At 37.1% G+C, this 25,824-nt stretch overlaps 2 protein-coding genes across 3 annotated transcripts in view; one reads left to right on the top strand and one right to left on the bottom strand.

Moving 5' to 3' along the window:
• Window positions 1–376: 376 nt before the first annotated feature.
• On the top strand, window positions 377–13,452 carry osbpl11 (oxysterol binding protein-like 11). Of its 2 annotated transcripts, none has more exons than XM_016449988.1 (13): window positions 377–663; window positions 1,127–1,195; window positions 1,337–1,512; window positions 1,702–1,781; window positions 2,381–2,569; window positions 2,688–2,886; window positions 6,052–6,194; window positions 8,846–8,986; window positions 9,331–9,784; window positions 9,862–10,048; window positions 10,946–11,128; window positions 11,494–11,647; window positions 12,628–13,452. In XM_016449988.1, the coding sequence occupies exons 1-13, from the start codon at window positions 587–589 to the stop codon at window positions 12,709–12,711; spliced, it is 2,136 nt and encodes a 711-aa protein (XP_016305474.1). In that variant the 5' UTR covers window positions 377–586; the 3' UTR covers window positions 12,712–13,452. The 2 variants fall into 2 exon arrangements, with proteins under 2 accessions (XP_016305474.1, XP_016305472.1); XM_016449986.1 differs by having other exon boundaries at window positions 2,360–2,569.
• A 2,553-nt stretch (window positions 13,453–16,005) lies between these two features.
• LOC107660622 (TGF-beta receptor type-2-like) overlaps window positions 16,006–25,824 on the bottom strand; it is a 12,832-nt gene continuing 3,013 nt past the window's right edge. The window contains exons 2-7 of the mRNA XM_016449985.1: window positions 23,849–23,999; window positions 22,184–22,386; window positions 19,611–20,443; window positions 18,527–18,668; window positions 18,306–18,433; window positions 16,006–17,463 (exon numbers count right to left, since the gene is read on the bottom strand). Of these exons, the coding sequence (XP_016305471.1) occupies window positions 17,185–17,463; window positions 18,306–18,433; window positions 18,527–18,668; window positions 19,611–20,443; window positions 22,184–22,386; window positions 23,849–23,999 (1,736 nt within the window). The 3' untranslated portion in view covers window positions 16,006–17,184. The remainder of the gene's footprint in view (window positions 17,464–18,305; window positions 18,434–18,526; window positions 18,669–19,610; window positions 20,444–22,183; window positions 22,387–23,848; window positions 24,000–25,824) is intronic.

The following is a 25,824-nucleotide window of genomic DNA, read 5'->3' as shown; positions in this document are numbered from 1 at the left end:
AAAAAAAAAACAAAGTTTTTGTTTTAGCTTTGCTGACAATAAAAAATGTTATCAATATTTTTGTTATTTGTAATTTTAATATATATTATATAACAATCAATATATTTCACCATAGTTTGACTTTGAACGTCACTAGGGTGGTATCATTCAATCTGGCCAATCAGAATGAGAGCTGATCTAGCGCGCTGGTCTCCACCTAGGACTTTTAATTTGAAAGGTGGAGTATGTGGCGCTTCGGATGTAAAATAACACTAAAAATGTAATTCTAGTAAGCTGTATTGATATAGTCAATATGCTATGAATAAAATACATATAATTAAATCATCCCGTTTGTGCGGTTTAATTGATGTGTTTTTAGACCACCTCCTGTCACATGATGCGGGTCGCGAATGACTTCACGCTCTGTCATGGCTGCGTGAGACATAAACATGCCAGTGGTTCGGTAATTCAGAGCATTAAACTAGTGTGATGATTAAAGCAGCCGCCATAGCCAATCATTTTGCCTTGAGGTCCGCCATATGAAATCGGCTGGTCGGTGTTTAGTGCGGAAGGTGAAGTGATAGCTGTGTTGTAGATCACAGGAAGGATGACTGAAGCCGTGCTGGAGCATCACGGCGGCTCACAGAGTTCCTGTAAGACAGGCTCCAAATCCTGGCAGTACAGGTAAGTTACTTCACACAAACAGCTCCTTTACAAACAAACAGTGTTTACTTATGAGCCATGTTAACTGTTCAATATCAAATAGCAAATGCTACATTTCTATTACTAGGGGAGCTTGCACAATATTCCATTTCCGGAGTAAACTGGACTTAAACACATGCCACTCTGATCTTATTCCTGTCATCATGTCCCTCCAACCCGTATGATTTTCTTTCTTCCATGCATCACAAAATGAAATGTTAGGCAGAATGACAGCCTCAGTCTCCTTTCACTTTCATTATATATACATAAACACGACTGACCACACACGACTGATATATATTATGGATATATCCCAGCGTCCTGTGAATGGTCTTTGTTCATATTATACAATTTCGGGTTGATTTGGTGATATATTCTTTTAGGTAATGGTATGAAAGTCTTGCACACACTAGTTGTTTTACAGCATGATGTTTTCTTTTTTAAGTGATCTGATGGAAAAGGTGGATGGGTATTTGATGAAGTACACCAATCTTGTTACAGGATGGCAGTATCGGTGAGTCTGAAGTATCTATTTAATATGAACGGGCCCAAATGAAATCTGTGCTGATTTGGGCGGAATCGTTAGAATTCTGCAGGTAAAATGCAATAGTTAAAATATTTAATGAACTCCTAAACTGTTATGTTTCAATTATAGATATTTTGTGCTCAACAATGAGGCAGGGCTGCTGGAATATTTTGTGAATGAGCAGTCAAGAAATCAGAAGCCCAGGGGTTCGCTGCCATTAGCCGGAGCGGTGATTTCCCCCAGCGATGAGGATTCACACACCTTCACTGTCAATGCCATCAGCGGAGAGCAATACAAACTTAGAGGTTGTCACATGATCTCTTTCAACCTTTCTTTTTTGCTAGATTGGTTTCACTTCTGCTCTCTTAATCATACCGCAAGTTTTTTTTGTTGTTGTCGTTTTTGTAAAAACGCAGCTTATACAAACATGTTTCACTTGTCTGATCTGAGCTAATATTATAATTTATATTTATTACCTGTTTGTGTAACTTCAGCCTCAGATGCAAAGGAGCGACAGCACTGGGTCAGCCGACTGCAGATCTGTGCGCAGCACCACACAGAGGCGATGGGCAAAGTGAGACTTACATCCAGACACCTGTAATACAGTTAACACCACCGTACTGCTCAGTGATTTAAGTTACAGGAACAGACAGACAATCTGTTAAATTACAATGCCCCGAAAATAGTTATTTCAGAGTTTAAAATTCTGTCATCATTTTTTCACCATCATATCATTCAAAACTGATACATTTTACCAGCTTTCTTTCGAGAACCAATGCTATTTGGCATTGCTGACATCAAGTCTGATATTTTACTAGTTTTTGCCATGATGATAAGCAAAGAAACTGTAATGGTGTTAAAAAGCAAGCTTGTATGATGTGACTTTGCACTGCATATTTGACTTTACTGTATGTGACTGGATGAGATGCACTTATATTTTGGGTCCGTTTCTCAAAACATCAGAAGACTTTGATTATAGCCCACAAATTATAATGCCTACATTTATTTGTCCTTCTTGGAGCTTTGCTGTCATAATCATCACCAGCTTTCTAGCATTTTTTTTTAAATCTCTGCTTTAGTGTTCCTTGAAAATACAGATTTGGAGCGAAATGATGATAAAATTATAATTTCTGGGTGATCTAATTCTTTCAGCAATTATCCATAATCCCACAGACAAACCCACCGCTCCAGACTCGCAGTCTCTCCATGGCGTCTCAGGGCAGTGGCAGCTCTCCAGGATCTCAACACAGGATAAACCAGAACTCAAACGCCCTGTTGGGCCTGTCCCAACTGCAGCGTGGCTCATCTCTTTACTCCAGCAGGAAGTCGCTGCTGCCTGATCACTTGCTGGAGGCCAGAGAGGTGAGACTGAATGATGCTTTTAGAGGCCCAATTGCATATCTCTTTGTAACTTCATAAGTATCTGATCTAAATTTTGAGGTGTAGGATGTTCATTAACCATTAAATGCTCCTTCTTCAGATGATGAGCCAGGCTCAGGGCCAGCACAGAGACCTGATCCAGAGTATTGAGGGTCTGCCCTCCTCCCAGGGTCCCTCTCCCTTGGACCAAGACTTGCTGCTGCTGAAAGCTACTTCTTTGGCCACCATGACCTGCCTCAGCGACTGCCTGCATATCCTGCAGCTCCAACAAGTGGCTCGGCAGAAAATTCCTCTCAGTGGTGAGTGTTTTTTTTATTTTTTTATCTGTGTTGATCCTTGTTGTTTTCTTCATTATGTTAAATGTAACAGTAGATATGTTTACATCTCTTCATTTTATGTCACTTGTGCATTACATGTGTACATGCCCAGTGTATAATGGATAATAGAAAAACAAAAAAATATATATATTTTTTAAATGTTTAAAAAAATGTGAAATGAGGTACGTGATTCTAGATATCTGGCAGTTTTTCCTTTGTCTGGCTCCACTAATATTAGACCTGACTTTTTACTTTATGCTTTGTCTCATGCTACTGCAGTGCTTCGATGTTAAGTGAATGCATTTCTCTTCCAGTAAAAGACAGTAAGAGGGTTATTTATAAGCACAGCTTCCATCACAGAAATTATTGATTGGTGCTGCTCCTGTGTGTCATACAGTATGAGTCTCTTTTTGTATTCCTCTCTGCTTTTCTTGACAAGATTTTAGCATGAAATTGGTAGCATTTTGTTAACTTTTTTTTTTTAGAGTGGCCATATCCTATATATCCTATCCTATATTTATATATTTAAACATTAAAGGGATAGTTCACCCAAAAATGAAATCGTTTACTCTAATTACTCACCCACGGATAGTTCACCCAAAAATGAAAATTCTGTCATCATTTACTCACACTCATGTCGGTCCAAACCTGTATGAGTTGCTTTCTTATGTTGAACACAAAAGAAGATATTTTGAAGATGGCTGGTAATCAAACAGTTGGTGGTTGCCATTGACTTCCATAGTATTTTTTTTCCTACTATGGAAGTCAATGGCAACTATCAACTGTTCGATTACCAGCAATCTTCAAAATATCTTCTTTTATGTTCAGCATAAGAAAGCAGCTCGCACAGGTTTGGAACGACATGAGGGTGAGTAAATGATGACAGAATTTTAAGTTTTGGGTGAACTATCCCTTTAAGGTCTAGGTTAGGTTAGTTATAATTAAGCTTTACATGACCATTTTCCACCCTCTCCCTAATCTTTAGAATTAAATGGGCTCTTTTTTTGCTGTGCGTTTAAGACTTCATGTAAACATCATCTTCACATTCGAAATGAGATGCAGTGCTTTAGTGCACTTAAGGTGCATATTAGTGAAATTTCGGTGAAATCAAAATAAAATAATTGGGACAGAAGGTAGTAATGCATTAAGCGCGGCTCACACAGAAGTCTATTTCAAGTCAAGCAGCTTTCTGTTGGTCGACACAGCAAATTCTCTTGACCAAATTGAATATGAGCGAAATCAGCATGGGGAACTTTTTTGCCCCCATGTAAAACTCCTAATCGTGCGATTCCTGCTGAAATGACGCAAAATGTTGCTGAGCAACGGTAATTGTGACCAAACCTTCACTCACAAGATGCAGGACTTTCCCATTGTAGTGCAACTCTCCCATCCTTCAATAACAAATACCTTTGTAAAGCCTAAATTATGTTGTGAAACGACTGCAGGTTTTGAATATTAGGTGATTTGGAAAGATATGCAAAGCTGCTGGTGCTGCATACAGTCAGAAACGGCACAAGGTTAAGCACAATTTCCCATATTTATTCTTATCGTTCGTTTTTTTGGCTCAAAGCTGCTGGTGCTGCATACAGTCAGAAACGGCACAAGGTTAAGCACAATTTCCCATATTTATTCTTATCATTAGTTTTTTGGCGTTTACTGTATATATTACTGTAACTATCCAACCTCTGTATTTGCTTTTCAATGACTGGATTCTGCCAAGTTTCTGAATACCAAATAAGCATTGTTGATGTGTGATATGGGTGTGATATGTTTTTTTTTATTGGCTGATATCTAGAGATCAGGGGGGCTGATATAATGCTGATATAGCACAATTTATTACTAACAAATAAAACTTTACAGAAAATGTGTAGTTTCACTTTGCATTGCTGTTGGTAGATTTTACCCACTTTTATCGGCCACTTTTATATCACATAAATATTCACTGATTAATTGTCTAGGACTGCATCATAGGCGCATATATAACAGTCTGGTACTAGTCATGTATTTAAATGCATTCATCTTTTTAGCACTGTTTAGAAGTACAAAAGCCATGGCATGATTTAACTTAAAAATGGAGCAAATACAGCCTCCCTTTTAGTTGAATACCATCATAGTGTAATTTGTGTAACACTCATCTATTGGCTGCCGAAATGCTATCCAAAGATTAATAATGTAGAGTCTTTTAGAGAACCACACGTACTCTCTTTCTGCAAATCCGCTATCAGACAGTTATTGAATACCTTAAATCACATATTCACTGCGACTCACTGATCCTTATGTGTAATCCAGGTCAGTGCAATACGATCAGAATACACAACGCCACAAGCCCTTCTGCTCACGTCACAGTGTCTGGGTGCACCAAGATAACCAATAGCTGAACAGAAAAATGGTAGTTAATTTTCTATTTGATATTATAGAAAAACCACAAGCGTTTGTGGTCGCAAATCTAATAATCTCAGGTCATGTTTGTGCCTGTAGAATTTATGACCTAGGGCCCTGCTCAGGGAGTGGAATATTGTTTTATAATTAATGAGGAACTGTATCCACCACTGATAGACTTCTGCAGGTAACCAGAGCTCTGCTGGCGTCACTCAAGCACGGCGGTTGACAAACTTACCAAATTGTGTTACCATACCGTCGTCAATTCTTGGATGAAGTTGTTTCCTGTCAGATTTGCATGTTTGGGGATTCTTCTGGCCCAAAAACCCTTGGAGTTTTGCAAAACTGAAGCCTTCTAGCTGTCAAGCGACTTTAATGCTACCCAGTCATGAAGCATACATATTTTATTACTCTCTGACTAGAAAGAAACAAGATGTAAACATCCCACAGTTCCAGGATCACCTGCATTTCTACTGTAAAAAGTAGTGAGCCACCTTGTGAACTTTCTGAACTTCCTAATGACTGGAACAAAACAAAAACCACCAGATTAGTCTTTGTGCCAATAAGTAAACAAGTCAACAATGGGCAGGGCTCCGTGCAGACGGTGAGACCCTGGGCTCAGGTTTCCACTCAGAGCTCTGTGTCAGTTGTCAGAGTGCTAAACACCCAGAAATCCTGTGGCGTTAGAGGCTGCTGTCGGCTTGTGGGCATCGTGCTGGTGGGCCGGTGATATGAGCACCTCTGAGCCAGGTTTTGTGTGCCCTCTAGGCCCTACACTCGAGTGGCTGGAGCCAAAACTTCCAGACATCCTGAAGAATGGAGGGACGCTACCCAGCATCACCAAAGATGATGGCAAAACAGAGGGAACCATTCTGGAACCTTTAGAAATGGACTCCTGTGATATCGCTGGAGTAAGATTAGCTTTATCTAAACTTTTTCTTATCATTCTTGCTAACTGTGGTATTATTTTACAAATGTGTTTGAATGATTTGCAAACAAATCTGAGTTTGAAGAATCTTTAAAAGTCCTTATTGAATGATTATGCATGATTTGAAAAGTCATTGGTCTAAAAGTGTGGGACTTGATCACTAATGGCGCTTTTCCACTGCACGGTACGGCTCGGTACGGTTCACTTTTGGGCCCGTGCCGAGCCGAACCGTGCCGTGCCGTACTGAGCCGTACCGAGCCGAGTCATACCACGCAGTGAAAAAGCGCCATTAAGTGGTTGTCCAAATAAATGGTGGAAAATAGATTTCTGAGGATCTGAGCTTGTCTTAGATTAGACATTTTTTATTATATTTATAATGACTAAATGTCTTTAAAAAGTATTTAAATACTCAAGTCTCCCTTAAGTACTGTATGTATCAGTATTGATAAAATATCAAATCACGTGGCATCTGCAAACAAATGATGCTTTTCTCAGAACTAACAGCACTGGTGATTTTTGTGGTTACAGTATATATTCTAAACATCTGGTTTAGTAGCCTAATAGTGTAATCACAGGTGTAGTTCATCGCCTTAAAGCTTGTCTGCCATTGGTCAGGCCACAATTTTTTTCGCCCTGGTCTTACGCCATTGGTTGAGCCGGTGCTGTTACAGTAGTAGCAGGCTGGTCAGGATGCTTAAGCAAACATCAGAGTTTTTATAGCACCACAGAGACACAATGTTTACACTTGTCTTGACACTTTTCATGGAGATAAATGTACAAAAGTGACACAAAAGACTTTTACTTTACCAAAAAATTATATTTAAAAAAAATTCTGTTAATTTGAAAATTCAAGTAATCAAGCAATCCTGAAAAGTTTCCACAAAAATATTACGCAGCACAACTTTTTTCAACATTAAGGATAATAAGAAGAAATGCTTCTTGAGCAGCAAATCAGCATATTAGAATGATTTCTGAAGGATCATGTGACACAAGAAGACTGGAGTAATGACTGCTGAAAATTTAGCTTTGCCGTCACAGGAAAAAAATCATAATGAATTAATTACATTTATTCATTATGAATATTTCAGAATATATTTTTACATTTTGAAATATATTTACATACAAAACAGTGATTTTAAATTGTAATAATAGTTATCAATATCACTGTTTTTACTGTATTTTCTGATCAGATAAATGCAGCCTTGGTGAGCAATAGAGATTTTTTTTTTTAATTTACAAAAATCTTACATACTCCAAACTTTTGAGTGGTATTAGTGTTTTAACATCGAATTACACGCTCCAGCTTTAACCATTTTCCAAAAAGCGTGTGAGTGCTTTGTCTTCATTTTGAATAGATCTATTTTTAATCATTTTAATACCTGCTTTAGTGAAATATTTGGCTTAAAAAGTGTGCTATATTTGTTTTTAATAAAAAAAATAAAATAAAATGGTTTAATATTTTGTTATAAGATTGAATGACATTCATGCATTTTGACTGTCTGAAGTATCTGAATATGTTTTGGGGCCTGTACACAGCAACACAGTCATTGACAGATGTATTCATAACAAATGCCGGTGATAATTACTGACAACTGACATTATTGTTTTGGAAAAGACTGAGACTGTGAATCTCAAGAGTGCTCCTTTGCTTCAGTTACCTTCATGTAAACAAACACCTGTCCTGAGCCTTCCTGAAAATCAGACTGTAGACAGGGCTCCCTGTTAACCTAAGTAAACTTGTCTGCAGTGTTAAATGTTTACTATGCTGTAGGTTTTTTTCCCTTGAATATGCTTGAATAATATTTTGCTTCACATGACTGTATCATTCATCACTTTAGGCAGCATAACAGATAGATTTACATTTCAAAAACAATCATATACAGAAAAATATATAAATATTCTACATTATGTAAAGCTGTTTTTGGCAGGTGTCATTAGTGGTGTTTGCTGAGGCTGTTATTCATACTTGGGGTTTGAGTTTTAAACAAACAAAAACGATGCCTCATTTTGTGCAGCCTCTTGAAATAGGTGTGCTGTTACTTAAGTGATCACATTATACGTTGTCTACATTTAATAGTTTTTTTTTCCAGCTCTAAAATGTTTAATCAGTTATTAGCCTTTAAAAAGCCTTTACTGTATTTTCTGATTTAATTTTTTTTTATTTAACATTTTAGTGATTTTATGTGCTTTAGTTTTATTAGATTATATTTCTACACAGCCTTCATTTATTTTTATTTCAGTTCAAGTAATTTTATTATTTATTTCTGTTAGTTGCCAACCATTCTTTATTAGTTTATCATCTAATATTTGTATTTTATTTTAGTTTTATGTCTATTAACGAAAATTATTTTGAATATTTTAAATATTCTCAGTTCAATAAAATGCAGTTTTTAAAATATTTCTCTATTGGCTTTTTTATTAGATAATTAAGCCTCTACCTCTATAAAATGTAAAACAAACTAAAAAAGGTAGCCTGTAATTACTGAAAAGTTATGGAAAGGTCTTTGGTCAAAAGGTGTAGAAACTCTGTAGAGACTTTGAGGGCTCTGAAAAAAAAGGCTAGTTCTGTCCTTGTGATTATAGTGTTTTACTGGTTAAGTAGGATGTGATCCTGAAGTTTGGTTTGGGTTTCAGGAGCAGGAGGAGATTGATGCCACACAGGAGGTAGATGATTCAACTCCGGCCGAGGAGGAGGAGCTGGGTGCTGTCGAAGAGGAGCGCAGCGTCATTCTGCACCTCCTCTCTCAGCTCAAACTGGGCATGGACCTCACCAGGGTATATCAGCTCCATCTCATTAATGGCTCTCATTTCATCTTGTGTCTTTCTCAAACCTCAGATAAAGTTTTTATTCATACCACTTTGAATGAAATCTGTTATACACTAAAAAACTCAAATAGGTTTTACTCCGAAATTGCTGCTACATTTCATGCATAATTACCAAGAAATGGCAAGTAACGCATTGAATATGAAATTTTAAAGTAGAAATACTGAAATAGTGTTATCTTGTAAAAAAAATACTCCAATCATCTTTGTTTTGATTATGCTTTCATCAAAATAATTTTTTACAGTGTACGATTTATTCATTATGAAATAATGCAGTGTTTTAAATGGGCGTATAGGTGGTCCTGCCTACCTTCATTCTGGAGAAGCGCTCCTTGTTGGAAATGTATGCAGACTTCATGTCCCATCCAGACCTTTTCGTGGCCATCACCGATGGCTCCAGCCCGATGGACCGTATGGTCCGATTTGTGGAGTATTACCTCACTTCCTTCCATGAAGGTCGCAAAGGTGTAATTGCCAAGAAGCCCTACAACCCCATCATTGGAGAGACCTTCCACTGCTCTTGGAAAGTACCCAAAGTGACAACGCCTCCGTCAGCAGACCCAAAAGAAGGGACCTCGTGTGCATCAGACTGCTACAATGTCCGCTTTGTGGCTGAGCAGGTTTCCCATCATCCACCTGTGTCGGGCTTCTATGCAGAATGCCAGGAGAGACAGATGTGTGTCAACACCCACGTGTGGACCAAGAGCAAGTTCATGGGCATGTCCATTGGTGTCTCTATGATTGGAGAAGGTGAGTTTCGCCTGCCTTGCACGCATTTTTGCATGTCCATTGTTGATTATTAGAAATGTTCATTCCTGTGCTCGCAGGTAATCTACACCTATTGGAGCACGGTGAGGAATACACCTTCAGTCTGCCCTCTGCTTACGCCCGCTCTATCCTCACTGTGCCCTGGGTGGAACTGGGAGGAAAGGTCAATGTCAACTGTGCCAAGACAGGCTACTCTGCAGTCATCACCTTCCAGACAAAGCCTTTCTATGGGGGCAAGCTGCACAGGTCAGGATCACATTACATGACTCCATTTTCCATCTCTGTGAGACAGTATAGTGTTTTCAATGTAAATTTATACAGCAGCCCTGAAGAACTGTTAATTAGTATACACTACCATTAAAAGAATGCATCAAATTAATCAAAAGTGACTGTAAATACATTTGTTTCCACAATAATATTAAGCAGCACAACTATTTTCAACACTGATAATAATATTAAATGTTTCTTAAGCACTAAATCAGCATATTAGAATGATTTCTGAAGGCTCATGTGACACTGAAGATTGGAGTAATGGCTGCTAAAAATTCAGCTTTGACATCATAAGAATAAATTACATTTCGAAATGTATTCAATTGGAAATATTTAAAATTGTCACAATATTTCACAATATAATTTTTATTTTTTTTTTTACTGTATTTTTAATTAAATAAATGCAGCCTTGGTGATCATAAGAGACTTCTTCATAAGAGACAACTGCCTTTTTTTTTGGTGCTTTGCCTTAAAGACTTCAGTGTGAGTTTGCTGTGTGGTCCAGTATAGTTTGCACTGCTCCATTACATTGGTTCACAAAACAATCTAGCAAAGATCAGACTGAAATAGTCAGGGATTCTATACAAATGAAGGGGACAAGTGCAACTGGCTGAAAAAGTATCTAGACGCCAGCTTTAGTATCAGTATGGTCTTTTTGGAGTGTTGAAGAGTTCTAAGTGACAGGATCACTTGTATATCCAAAACAAAAAAAATGTTGAACAGGGACTTATGGAAAAATAAATGGGTGGGGTGAATTTTCCTTTTATGTTGACTTCTAAGATGAAGTTAATTTGGGTTCTTTATGATATGAGCACTTTTAATCAGAAAGCTGAGCCAGTTGACTGTAACAAAAACCTGTGCTTTGTTCCTCAGAGTGAATGCAGAGGTCAAACACAACCCCACCAACTCCGTGGTGTGCCGTGTGCAGGGCGAGTGGAACGGCGTGCTGGAGTTTACCTACACCAGCGGGGAGACGCGTGTCGTAGACATTACCAAACTCCCCGTCACCACAAAAAGAGTACGGCCCAATGAGCTGCAAGGACCCTACGAGTCTAGGTAACACTAGCCAATCAGTTTACTGTTATATTCAAGCCACACGATTGAACTATACAGTGCCAACAGTGTTTATGTTGATAAGATGGCACTTGTCTTTTAAATGAGCCAACTTAACAGCAAAACAAGTGATTTAAAGGAATAGTTAAAAAAAATTATATTGTGAAGGTCTGAGAAAGTAAGTTATATGGGTTTGGAACAAAATGAGGCTCAGGATATGTAACAATTTTTTTTTTGGAGGAACTATAAGTGAAAATCATAATTTCTCCATAGCTGTCTTGTTGTCTGTGGATTCAGAAGCATTTACTGAGAGCGTGTTGATGTGGTGTGAAGGCTCCGTCTTTAATCCGTGACTCTTCTCCCTGCAGGCGACTGTGGCAGCATGTGACGGAGTCTCTCAAGGAAAGAGATATGGATAAAGCCACGGAACACAAGCGCTTCCTGGAAGAAAGGCAGAGGAAGGAGGAAAGGCATCGCGCAGAGACACAGACAGCATGGAGGACCAAATACTTTGAGCGCAAAGTAAGAACACATCTGCATCTTATTTTTTAAATCATATGCTAATTTGCATGTATTGAAAATAGTATATTATAAAAGAAAAGTTACTGAAGATATTTTGGATGTATTGTTGTTTAACTCTTGTTAAGGATTGCCTGCTTTCCACTGTTTGTAGTTTTTCAAAGTAATGTTATTATAAATAAAATAAATTTTTGTCCGTGAAATGTGACAGATTCTTCTACTTTTCAACACATCCCACTCTTGGCTACATTTGAAGTTTCATGGCACATTTTGTCTCAATTAATGCCCTGTTTCACTTGGAAATGGGTAAGAATCAACACTGTGTGTTGAGTGTCAAAGTGAAGCTTGAATGGAGTGCTGCAGGAAGGAGTCCTAAAACTCAGAAATAAGCACTTCTGGTTCCATCGTCCTGAAGTCAGTGGGTTTTTTGGCCTGAAATAAGGTCTGAGGTTGATGCAAGCTTGAGATATTTTCACAATTTATTCAGCAACATAAAATACAACAGTGTTTCTTTTTAAGTTATTGTGTGTCTTGAAAAAGGGGTCTACAGAGGTTGTCAGGAATATTAAATGTCACCACGCTCATCAGAACTCATCTACTGTCATCCGCTTTTACAGCCTCAATGTGTTTATAATCACGCTCTTGCAAAATATTCTAATTCAAATTTTCCAACTAGTAGATTTTAAATGAAGATTGAAAGAATCGTCGGAAGCTTAGTGGCGGTGACGTTAAAGTCACGTGACCGTGGTGTGTTTGTTTAAAGCCTAACTTTAACTTTTTACTTCTGCCAATTATATTTAGGCTTCAAAACAGTTGCGTAAATTTACGAAGACTATCTTGCCATACAACACAATGAGAAGCTAATCTTCTGCAGTAATTCAAAAGCATACATGTATGTAAAAACCCTATTGGGTTTTTATCGGGTGAATTATGGTAATGCTAACTTCTGGTTTGGCCCTCATTTTTTTTTTGTCTTTTTCTAGGGTGAAGGCTGGGTGTATTACCAAGCACTGTGGAAAATGGCAGCCCATAGCTCTTCCCCAGTGTCCACTCCACAAAACCCATGACCTCTGACCTTTTTAAGACCTGAGTCCAGGCATTGTACAGCCTCCTGCTGCAGTAAACCTCTGCTCCGGTGTTCCCTCTCTCACAGATGAAGACATACACTCTCCTTTGTATGATTCTGATATGATTGTATGACTCTGATGTTCATATTTTGCATCCTTCGGTGGTAAGATTTTTGTAGAACTACACAGTGAATGATTTCTTCAATCCGCACACAGATATTGTTTGTTAATGTTGCCTTAACGAGTGTCGTATGTAACGAGGGCTGAGTACAGTGTGCCGGTTCTTAACGTGGGATTGTGTTTGAGGTGAACTTCTTAATCTAACCATACTGTGGTGTACTGTTTTTAACCACGGTACGATCAAAGTCGTTATCACGATTTAGATGATATCAAATGAAATGCAGGATTAGGGGAGCTCGTTCAGTAAGGTGGAGTTGAAAAGGACAGGCGTCTAGTTGCGTTGATAACTGGCAAGATGTGAGTTGTTATTGCTTAGCCAGATGCAGCTGGAGTGTTGATGAGAAAGAAACCGTTGGCTTGGCTTTCGTATGATGCTGTCTTTTTCTCGTTCTCGCTCTGGTAAATAAAGCTTGCAGGCGCTATACACAAAATCTGGGCCGGATGGAAGTGTTCGGGTTCAGGCCTGCTCTTCTGTTTCTGCTTGATGTTCAGTGAACAATTATGTTGGCTTAAAGGGATAGTTCACCCCCCAAAAAAATTCTGTGATCATTTACTCACCCTCATGTCATTTAAAATCTGTAGGACTTTCTTTCTTCTGTGGAACACAGATTTTTACAATGAAAGTCAATGGGGTGGATCCAAAGGTTATAATGACATAAGGGTGAATAAATGTAACCAAATTGTCATTTTAGGAGAACTATCCCTTTAATGCTTACGATGAGCACTTTAACTGTTTAGACCTAGAAAAGAGCCAGCCTTATAATATTCTCTATATGCATAATAATATGTGTAAATACAACCCGATTAGACAGTATTATTGGAGATACAGTAAGCTCTGTCAAAAGTTCTGACGGACACCAATCTGATCTGTCAAAGTAATGCAGTTTAATTTTATGATTTCGGACTGCAACGTTCCACTTCGATTCTACCTCGATTGACATTGATAACATTGTTTTTTTAAAGGGATAATTACCCAAAAATAAAAAATTTGACTCACCCTTATGTTTACTCGCCCTTATGTTGTTCTTTGTAGTCCATATGACTTGTGCGCTACATTAAAAGTCATCTTGTCAGATTTCAGTCTTAAATGTCATTTAGATGCCTGTCAGACTAGATTTCAGTCTTGCTGAGGAAAAAAAAAACTTCTAAAACCAGTTGGTCTTAGATGGTTTCTCAGCTTGGTCAGCCAAAACACCAGCCTGGTTTTTAAGGGGAGTTCGGCACTTTTCAGCTGCTCAGATTGGAAGACCAGCGAAGGCCACCAAACTAGGTTCGACTGTTTGTTTGTTTTTTTTCAGCAGGGCATTAAAACTATCATATGGTTTCCGAAGACTTTGTTGTATACAAGTTTTATAGAGCACTTTTATGGAGTTCTGAGATATAAGTCACAATTAACTTTTCTTGCAAAATTGCAGCTTGGACATTCTGCCTGACATCTCCTTTTGTATTTCACAGAAAATAAGAAAATAATATGGGCTTTGGAATGACATGAGGGTGAGTAAATGATGCCAGAATTTTCATTTTTGAGCAAACTCTTTTAGGCGCAATCAAGATGTGTTGATAGCACCTATTCCTTGCTAAAGGTTCAGGTTTTTACTTAGCTGGTCATGTTAGTAATAGTTTTTTTTGGCAAAAGGTTTAACCACGTCAAATTTGAAGTTTCAAAGTTCTTCAAGATTTTGTGTTTAAATGCTTCATTGTTCATTTTGCCAGCGGGGAACAGTTGGAGTGACGGTGCTGGCTGAAGTGTTGCATCTCTCATATAATCTCTGCTTCAGCCCTGGCATTGGTTGCGCTGAGAAACTTGTGGTGCCTTATTTGTGTTAGTCTTCCTCCCGTTCCACCTCACAGCCATCAGCTTTCTCATTAAAACAGAGCAAGACTGAAGCCACAGCCTTTGTACATATCTCCTTTCATTTTCCTGTCAGCAGAAATACAGAATTCCCACGAAGCGTTTGGTACATCAGCTGTGCTCTCCACTCAGATCATCAACTGCACTGATGTTTTAAATACACTCCCTGTAGCCTCAGAAAATATGATTGAAAAAATAAAATTAATATATTGGAGGATTTCAACTATTAGTGAACTTTCTGTCTGTGTGGTATCAAGAAATGTTGCAAATATTTCACTAACTGGTATATAAAAGAAGCTCCATGGGTTCCATTTTGCTCATTCTTTTAGAATTATGCATGTGGCATTATGATCTAATATTAATTAAAATATGGAATGTTTTGTACTTGATTTGTCACATTGACAGACCATTTAAAATAACCTAGGAAATTCAAAACTAAGGAACCCATTCTCTGCCTTAGAGTAAAAAACATAATAAAGGTAATTGCGACTTTATTTCTCACAATTGTGACTTTATTTGGTTTAATTGTATTTCACATAGTGTGGCTTAATATCGCACATTTGCAACTTTACGTTGTGACTATATATTTCACAGTGTCACTTTATCAGTGCGATTTTATACTTTACAATGCAACTTGATTTCTTGCGATTGCAACTTCATATCTCAAAGTTGGACTCAGCCTTATTTTAAATGTTAACCTTTCTCACAATTACCAGTTTTATATTTTATTCTGAGGCAGAAACAGGTTTCTATACAGAACAGTGATTAGAAATAATACCGTTTTCCTTATATACTACCATTCAAATGTTTGGGGTCAGTAAGGGTTTTTAGTAAGAAGTTACTTTATACTTTCATTCAGCAAGGAAACATTAAATTGATCAAAAGTGACAGGTACAGACTGTTTGGTTGTTACTTTTGCTATTTCAATTCATCAAAGAATCATAAAAAAGTATAAAAGTGTCCACAAAAAATATTAAGCGGCACAACTTTTCAACACTGACATTAATAAGAAATGTTTCTTAAGGACCCAAATCAGCATATTAGAATGATTTCTGAAGGATCATGCGACACTGAAGACTGGAGTAATGTAATTTGTCATTTGAATTGTAATAATATTTCACAATATTACTGTATTTTTTGATCAAATAAATGCAGCCTTGGTGAACCTTGGAGAACTGTTTTTCAAGAATATGTAAAAATCTTTCCGACCTCAAACTTTTTGAACAGTAGTGTAAAATGTAACCCAGAAATGTTGTTTAAAAAAAGTCAATGGACACATTATGCATATACATTTTATAAAGTGATTACTGTACGGCTGTGAAGCCAGTTCACACTAGGAATGGGCAAAATGACATCTTTGTTTGCCTCATCTCCAGTAATGGAAAAAGCATAACAGGTTGCCATATGTTCATGTTGACATTTGCACAGAAAGTATTCATCTCCATCAGTTCTTTTTCCAGTGTGCAATCTGGTATGAATTTTCCCTGTCCCTCAAATAGCTCTGTAGAATTTGGGTGAACCTCAGATGATTGCTTTATAAAATTGGAGCATAAATGCAGGCTCTTTAGAAACTAGACAAGTTAGTGTCATGCTTTTCTCGTTGCCTGAGACCCAAGCTCATTAATGTAACAAATCATTAGTATTACTGAATCCTGTTTACCATTAGAAGCGAGTCTAAGGAATCTTTTAAAAGTTGCTTTTTTTTCTTTTAATTAGGATAAGCTAATTGATTATAATCAATAAGTCTGGAATGAACAGACTCATCCTCAACTTCTGAAGCAGGACATTGATAAGATAAAAAGCCTTCATGTAGTTGTCATTTCATTAAAGTATTCAGGTCAGTGGTTAAAACAGGGTCAGTGCAAAGCAACTCCCCAGAGCAAAAGGAATGTCGGGCTCAGATCACATTTTGAAGTTATTCTAAAATTATTTGAAAGGACTACAACCCTGTGTGAGCAATGAAATGAAACTGGTTATTTTTTATGTCTAAAAACAGCAGTTATGTTGCTAGTGTATCGTCTGTGGTTCTGTGGTTAATCAAATTGAAGTCCCCCCAAAACTGAGTTTATGGGAAGATCACGTGGATTTCATGAGTGAGTGAGTCAGAAAGAGCAATGGAAAATTGTAAATCAGAAAATGATGTGTGGTAAACATTTTTGGGAAAACATGTTAGTAATAACTGCGCTATTTGCAGCTTTCTGCCACATACCCCTAACTTCACCTGCGTTAGCTTTTTTTTTTTTTTTTCTTTATGGCACAAAGCAGCCTTTTCATCCTTCACTATATCCTTTAACGACATTATACAAGTAAACGAGGATATGTTAGAACAGAAACCCTCTTTTGTCCGTCAGTTTAGATTAGCATTTAAAGAAAAACGGAGACCAGCTCCACATAATGATTCGATATGGATTACAAGAAGAAGTCTGATTTTTACAGGCAGTTCACATTTGACTTGGTTGCCTGGAGGAAGCGGAGATCTGCGTGTCAGATGTAACATGCGGACTGATGCCAGTGCTGTGGTCCGTGCAGGGAGGAAGGAAGGGAAGGGATGGGCTTTGGTCCTCTGTAGATGGCAATATGGGTGCGTGGGTGCAGATGGAGTTCTCAAGCTCTTCCTGTGCCAGAGTATTAAAGCGCTCCACCACACAGTGTGCTGTCAGACGAGCCTCCGGGTCATGATCCCAGCACTCTGTTATAGTCGCACACAAGAGCTGCATGCCCTAAAAGACCAGGCAGAAATGTCAGTAACACATTCTAAGAAGCTTGTGAAAATAATTTCGGTATGCCAGTGTCAATATATATACATGTGCATATTTAAAATGTATATTTTATTAGGATATTATGTGTTATATATGTTAAAATATTATAGTTATTATTAATTGTATGAATGTGTGCACATGTAATTAATAATGTACATTTTAATTACATTTAAAACATGTAATAATTAGATTTTGTTATTATAACATGGGTATACATCAAATTTATTGAGGAGATATATATTTTTAAAATGTAATATTTTTAATATATAATTTTATAAAATACATTATATTGGGTATATATTCAAATCTTATAATAATGAATATATATATATATATATATTGTTTTGTATATATTCAAAGATTATAATAATGAATATATATATATATATATATTGTGTGTGTGTAATGGTATACGTCAAATTTTCTTTTGAAAATTAAAAAAGTAGGTGTTTGTGTGTATACATATATTAAACATTCAAGAAATTAAATAATTAAACAGATTTTTAAATGTGTTAAAATATTTGTATTTTTTTCAAATAAATTAAAATTAAAAATACTTTAAAAAATAATATTTTGAAAAATGTTTTTACATTTTTAAGTATATATATTTAATAAGAAGCCTTCTATTTTAAATGTATATTTAAATGCGCGTATTTAAAATCTAAAATTTCTGTCCGCACTGATAGCCTGTTGGGCAAGTGCATCGACATATAATGACTCTCTCTCTCCCACCTCCCTTCCTGTCTACTCTCCACTGTTGTATCATAATAAACATTTTTTTTATGTGTTTTGTGAATACGCACTGGATGTGTTGTCCAGCTCTCTGGAATATCTGGTCGTCCTCTGTCTCTTAACACCAGGTCTCTCATGCTATCTACACAAGGTTGCTCACACACCTTGGAGCCAAATGGGGGTTCGTAACTCTTTACCTCTGTTAAAAAGAACACAAATATGCTTAAATTCTTACAGTATGTTTTAACCTCCAGCGTCTTTCAAGCAAATATTCATCGAGAGCTTTACTTGCCTCCTATGACGTCACACCTGGAGACCATTTCCCATAGCACCAGGGCCATGGAGTAGATATCAATCTGTTTAAAGGACTCCAAGTCCTCTAGATTCACCCTGGACTCCAGAACTTCAGGGGCCATGTAGCGTGCGGTCCCCACCTACAGGACACAGACCATCAATGGTTTCATGTGATTACATCTGTGAAATCAGTCTCGGAGCTTTTATGTTACACTTAAAAAGCTTAAAGAAATGATCACCGAGCCCAGAGCAGTTCCGCCCACTCAGATGATACATTTAGAAATTATTCTGATGGTTGTTTTTTTTTATGTGTGTGCAACGGATGCAACATTTGAAAACATTGGCTCTGTTCTGAAACCTAAAGAGCTGCCTACGCAGGCATCATATGTGCGTTCTTGGCGACTACACTGTCTTCCAACATTCTTCATTTTGGCCAGTTTCCAAGGCAAAAACTATTGAAATCTGGTTCCCAGGCACTATTTATGCCACATATAGTTGCTGCCTATGTACAGCATTTTTTAATTTTCTCAAAAATCCAAGATGGCAGTCAAATAAATTCAGCTATTTTGAGTGCTCTATCATGAATCCTGAAAAAAGTATCACAGTTTCCACAAAAATATGAAGCAGCACAACTGCTTTCAACATTGATAATAATAAACTACATTTTAAATATGTATATTTTCATTAAATTGTAATAATATTTCATAATATTACTGTTCTACTGTATTTGAGTCAAATAAATGCAGCCTCGGTGAACAAAGAGACTTATTTCAAAAGCATTTAAAAATGTTACCAACAACAAACTTTTAGTAGTGTACTTATTGTCATTTAGTACCTTAAAGTATTGATTAAAATACATTATTTTACCCAAAATACATTATTTTCATGATTTTGTGCTCTATATATGCATATCAGAGTATTGTGTCCTTGGCTTAGCAACAAAAACTATGGAATTTTACAAAAATCAGTGACCTGTGAGGTTCAATTTTGTTTAGGATGCTGCCTTAGAAGGCAACTACCTATAGGCAGCAGACACCAAGGCAGCTCACTAGGTTTTGAAACAGAGCCAATATTGTGCCTACCTGTCCACTGTTGGCAAAATCATCTACGGTGAGCGAGAGGTCGAGTCGCAGAGCCAGTCCGAAATCACAGAGCGCACACTCGCTTTGGTTCTTCAGCACAATGTTGCTGCTCTTCAGATCTCTATGGGCGATGGGCACTTTTGGTGTGCCGCAGGGCGTCATATCGCTATGCAGGTGCGCCAGGCCTCTCGCCACAGAGCCTGCCAGTGAACACATCTCAGTCCATGTGAGGATATGACCAGCCAGAAAGTCCTGAAGGTTTCCCATGTTATAATAAGCCATGATGAGCCAGTATTGCCTCTGTGGGGCAGCAGCCGTACCGGCCCTCTCCTCAGCAGTCAGGAACTGCACTATATTCTCATGTTTTAAGTTGGCGTCAGAGAATATGGCTCTTTCGTTACACCATGAGGAATACTCCACCACCGGGAAGATCTTCACAGCCACCGTTTCGTACTGCCCACCCTCATTATGACTGAGCCGTGCCCGCCATACCTCTGCAAAGCGCCCCTTACCCACCAGCGCCTCCAGCTGGATGGGCAGCTGCTCTGTGTTGTGGTTTAGGTTATTGGCACAAGTCGAAGAGATTTCCGAATTGATGTCATCGCTGAGAGACGGCAGCATGCCGCGGAAATCCCTACCATTTACTTGGCCCTCGGCTGGATCTAGAGACTGGTAGTGGGTGCGCCGTGGCCCCCAGTCTTTGGGTTTCTTGCCAGGCTGACGTGTGCGGTACAGGTAAAAAGCCATGGTAGCAATGATGGCTACCAGGAGGGGTGGAACCAGGCTTATGACTACTACTGGAATGACGTCTTTAGACTTCAGCTTTGAGAATCCTGGGAAACAAAGGGGATTAAATATATTAGCACACATGGGCTCTGTTCCAGACCTCTGAGAAGTACCTTGCTATAAAGGCAGCTGCCCTCTAAGGGAGCATGCTAACTCAAATGCTACTTCATCGGGGTGTAACGGTACACGTATTCGTACCGAAAATTTTCGGTACGGGTCTTTTGGTTTTGGTTGGGGGTTGTTGGGTTTGAGGGGGGTTAAAGTAGCCCCCAAAGTAGCGCAATGACCATATTCCAAATATCAAAACTCAAAATATGTCATTTTTATACCTAAAATACTTTATAGTCACCATTATGCAGATTGATCATAAATACAGCTAAAAGGCTTCCTACCAGTGGCCATCCTTCACAAAACGTAACATCTACCACAGCTTTATCATAGGTAGAATGCAAAATGTTTCAATACAAGCATTTCAGTCAAATGTAATTTATGCAACATTTCAAACCTTTAACCCACGGGAGAAAATCAACCCGTCGCAACGGTTTAAAATCAGCCCCATTCCGTACAAAAAATGCATATTTGGCAACCCTGCATCCAACACGAGCTGCATCCAAAGTGATTTAAATACTCCGCATATTGATACTCCCTGATAATAAACATGAATGAACATCTCATGCCTCAAGTAATCACTCAATCAGTGTTTCAACCGCAGAAAGGCTCCCTATAGTTTAGAGTATATATGAAGAATTTATTTGCAAATTTAGATAACTAAAACTTTTCAAAAATCATGTTTTTATTGTGTTAGTTAGCTGTATTTTTTAGTTATTGTTTAACCTTTAATCAAAATAACCCAACTGCAGTATGATTGAGTTTAATTGGAATGCACAATGAAAAACCATGATTTTTAAACTTGTTAAAAAGTAACATAGTAAAATAGTTATCTGTTTTTGCAAATGAACTCTTCATATATAAGCTGAGGTAGATTTTTTATCCCTAGGAACATTTTAATTATGTGTTTCAACCGCAGAAAGGCTCCCTATAGTTTAGAGTATATATGAAGAATTTATTTGCAAATTTAGATAACTAAAACTTTTCAAAAATCATGTTTTTATTGTGTTAGTTAGCTGTATTTTTTAGTTATTGTTTAACCTTTAATCAAAATAACCCAACTGCAGTATGATTGAGTTTAATTGGAATGCACAATGAAAAACCATGATTTTTAAACTTGTTAAAAAGTAACATAGTAAAATAGTTATCTGTTTTTGCAAATGAACTCTTCATATATAAGCTGAGGTAGATTTTTTATACCTAGGAACATTTTAATTATAATTGAATTTATTTAAAGAAAGAGCAATTTGTTCAGTAAACCACTTTTTAATAAAAAAAGCAATTTTATGTTTAGTTTTCCCCCCTACTATACTGAAACCATACCGAACCAAACTCAAAACTGAGTTACATACTGAACCGTCATGTGTGTGTACCGTTACACCCCTACATTCATAAGGTTATAATTATATAAATGTTTCGTTTATTTTTTTATTTTTTATGCTTATTATTCATCTTATTTTAATTGATACTTCCCTGTACTAAAGGATTTTTGGCCAAATTAAGGTATTTTACAAGGCAGCATAATCATAATGCACCTTTGATTCCCTAAAATACTGCCTACATACACTAGGAAGCTCACTAGGTTTTGGAACAGAGCCATGGTTTTGTATTGCAAAGCAAAATGTTTTGGCAGAAAAACAGAAATTTTTAGCAGTGTTGAAGTAATCATTTGAACACACCATTGGCTCCTTTTTCGAAGACGAGTCTGTCGTTGCACTCGAGATCTCCGACACAGCCGCAGATGAAGAACAGGCCATCTTCAGAGTGCTGAGGTGTCATCAAACACTCTTTGGAGGAGTAGTTTGTCAGCATTATGTTCTCCAGCATATCCTGAGGGTTATAACACAGTGTCCGCACACTCACACTCACATTGTCCTTCTTCCTGCGAGAAAGAAATGACAGAAAAAACCCATCAGCTGTTAAAAAAGTGACCTGATTCTTCAGAAAGATAAACACAGGCTCAAGAAAAAAGTATTTTTATGTTCCCCTGATGAAATCTAGAATAAAATTCAACCAGGGAATCCCTGCTCAGAGGTGCACTTTGTTCTTTATGCCAGAGTCTAAACTTTCCTGAGGGTTATAAATGTGTTTGCTGTTTATCCAGCATTAGGTGAGTCTTTGTTTGACCCCTCTCAGAGAAGAGCCTCTCTTTTTACTCACAGCTTGCCTCTACTGCAGTCACTCAAAGTTCACCTCGATTGGCTTCCCCGAGAAGCTGTTCATAGACTGAGCAGGATGGAACTGGCTTACAAGGAAATCTCTCGAAAAGCGACCCATATTACACCACAGATCCCAAGTGCTGTAAGGCAGCTAAGTTCTTATTCAGTGCGACAGTATTGAAATGTACTGGCATTTTAGTGGCAAACTTTGGAGAACATATTTCATCCAGATAATGGTACTCACATGTGGATTCTTCCGTTAATGAACACCATACTGAAATATTCTTGACAGTTTCCTGTACTATATATTCAGTTGCATAGTGCAAAACAGTGATGTCCGATAACAGAACAAATTATTCTTATTTGGTTCTTTTTATTGGAATCATAATCAATGACTCTAATGAGCTGGTTCTTTTTAGTCAATCAAATAAATACAGACTGAGATTCTTTCTAATGAATCAGCCCTTATGAAAAGTAACCATGGTTTTACTACAAATAAATCCAGAAAACCATGGTTACAACAGTTAAACCACGGTAACCACAAATTAATCATGGTTTAGCTACACTAACTATGGTTTAATCATGGTATTTTTAGTAAAACTGTAGTTATACAAATGGTAGTCGATACACCAAAAAAAACAAAACAAAACAAAAACACAGTTTCTACATTTTTACTATGATAAAACCATGGTTAATTTTCGTAAGGGAAAAACTAGCACAACCAGTGAAGTCTGACTGCTGAACAAAATAAATTACTCTAATAGACCGGTTCTTTTTAGTGAATCAAACACATGCAGCTTACAATTAATTAACTACTAACTAACTTACAACTAATTAAATCAGTGCAGTTAGTGTTTATATGATGACATATAGTTAAAAGATGCACATTATACTGTGTTTTGTCAGTGTAGTACTATATATAAATGAATACTGTACATGAATGACTTATGTTGTTACCACATCTTTTGTTTATTGTTTTTTAATACTGTATATAGTAGTTATACAGGCATTTATGCTGTCTCTAAAAAGACTATTAATTAAGTTATCAGAAGTTCTTAGATTTTAAGCCATTTAGAACAGGGAATACTTGTGTATTCAAACAGACAACAGGGTTTATACTATCAAAAGCAATTTTTAATGCACATCACATATGCATAGTTTATTTAAATTTAGCCATGGACTTACCATATCGCTACACACACTTCTTCAGCCAGAGTACAGTAAGAGGTCAGACTGCAGTTGCTCATGCAGACGTTGTCTTCACATACGGGACTCGAGTGGTCACACCACTTACAGAGGTTAGTCTTTATGAGGGTGAAACTCTGTGCCTGCAACACTGCAATCAGGACAGCAAATGAGACTTCATAATTTACACAGTATAAAAATACTAGGCAGCATTTAGTCAATTTGAATTATAGCTGTAATTGAAGACTGTAGGTAGCTGATAAATGTTGATATATAACATTGTAAATATGTACAGAATATGTTTAAGTGTGTGTGTGTGTGTTTTACATTCAGTTGATTACTTTTAAAAATTATCTTTTGATATGCAGAATGTTTTTAATAATATAAATATTATTCATTGCAGTTTCTCATTTAATAAACTTTATATAATATTTAATAAAGTTAATGAAAAATGCATAGCAACTGAAACAAAGATGCATAACCATAAATAATAATAATAAATTAGACCCGAACTCCTAAACTCAACAGAAATATGTAAAAAACAAAGTGCCTATGATAGCCTTGGGAAATGTATTGCCTAAAAGCACAAAAAACTAAGGAGTGCAGTAAAAGCAGTCAAAATGTTCTGATGATGAAACTGATTGCAATGCAAAGTCATAAGAATGAAAGCTGTAATGACAGCTGCAATCAAGACAGTATTTAAGAGCAAATCTTTGAGCTATGTGACCCATCTGGAGTTCATAAATCTCTAATTGGATTTGGATGAATGTAGTATATGGCCTGGTGTGTGTATTTGTGTGCTGGGGTGTATTTGGTTTGGTGCACACATCACTGAAAGCATGTTTATTCATGAGAGTGTCAGGAGTTCCTGTGGTTAAGTGGGATAAGCCTGAATTCCTTCCCACGCACACTGTCTCCTCTGTCCTGATACTACCACATCATGACAATATTAATTGTTTATTAAAAGCAGATGAGGGGTGGGAGCCGTTTCGCTGAAGGAGTGCAGCGACCTTACAGTAAACAATATTAAAGGAAAGAGCAGAGATATTTGACACAGACTTCCAGATGTCCGTTGATGCCAACCATCAAAATATACAAGAGAGAGAGAGGGAGGGAGAGCTCTTGCATGAAGGAGCAAGGGACATGCATGAAGGGAGAAAGAGACAACAGAGAAAAAGAGAAAAACCGATGGAAAAAAAACCCCCAAAAACTTCAGGCTAAGCACAAAAGCCCCCGTTCTATAAACTTTAAAGTAATTAAACTCTGTAGCAACCACTCCAGAAATAAATTGAAGCCAGAAGCGCTCATACTGGCCAAGTTTGAAGAACAACTCCTCAGTGCTTATGGGAAAACCAATGGCTGCGTGCTTACAAGAGATGCTGGCCTGCAATTATTTGGTTTGCACTCAAGCAAGATTCCCCTCTTTTTCCCTATTTGTAATACATAAGTATGATGATGTATAATTTGGAATTTTTGCTAGTACCACCTTCAGGGTTGTTATTAAAACACTAAATAGTAATATACAGTGGTGTGAAAAAGTGTTGGCCCCCTTCCTGATTTCTTATTTTTTTGCATGTTTGTCACACTTTAATATTTCAGATCATCAAACTAATTTAAATATCAAAAAGTATGTTATTGCTTAATATATAATAAAAATATTTAGAAAATATTTATGTATATATTAAACAGTTTTATATTATAAAATTATACTGTTTTAGTTAAAAATTAGTGTGTAATACAGTGCTGCTTGAAAGTTTGTGAACCCTTTAGAATTTTCTATATTTCTGCATCAATATGACCCAAAACATAATCAGACTTTTGCACATGCCCTGAAAGTAGACAAAGAGAACCCAATTAAACAAGTGAGACAAAAAGATGTTCTTTGTCATTTATTTATTCAGCAAAATTATACAATATTACATATCTGTGAGTGGCAAAAGTATGTGAATCTCTAGGATTAGCTGTTAATTTGAAGG

The sequence above is a fragment of the Sinocyclocheilus anshuiensis genome, unplaced genomic scaffold, assembly GCF_001515605.1.
Source record: "Sinocyclocheilus anshuiensis isolate Anshui unplaced genomic scaffold, SAMN03320099.WGS_v1.1 scaffold627, whole genome shotgun sequence".
NCBI lineage: Eukaryota > Metazoa > Chordata > Actinopteri > Cypriniformes > Cyprinidae > Sinocyclocheilus > Sinocyclocheilus anshuiensis.
Note: the sequence above shows the minus strand (reverse complement) of the source record. Positions and strands in the feature narration are given on the sequence as shown.

What these genes read in the sequence shown, in the direction of transcription:
- osbpl11 (XM_016449986.1), top strand. Translation starts at nt 587, where the DNA reads ATGACTGAAGCCGTGCTGGAGCATCACGGCGGCTCACAGAGTTCCTGT. An exon ending in GCAGAAAATTCCTCTCAGTG is followed by an intron (nt 2,887 to 6,051) that starts GTGAGTGTTTTT and finishes TGTGCCCTCTAG; the next exon opens with GCCCTACACTCGAGTGGCTG. An exon ending in ACTCCTGTGATATCGCTGGA is followed by an intron (nt 6,195 to 8,845) that starts GTAAGATTAGCT and finishes TTTGGGTTTCAG; the next exon opens with GAGCAGGAGGAGATTGATGC.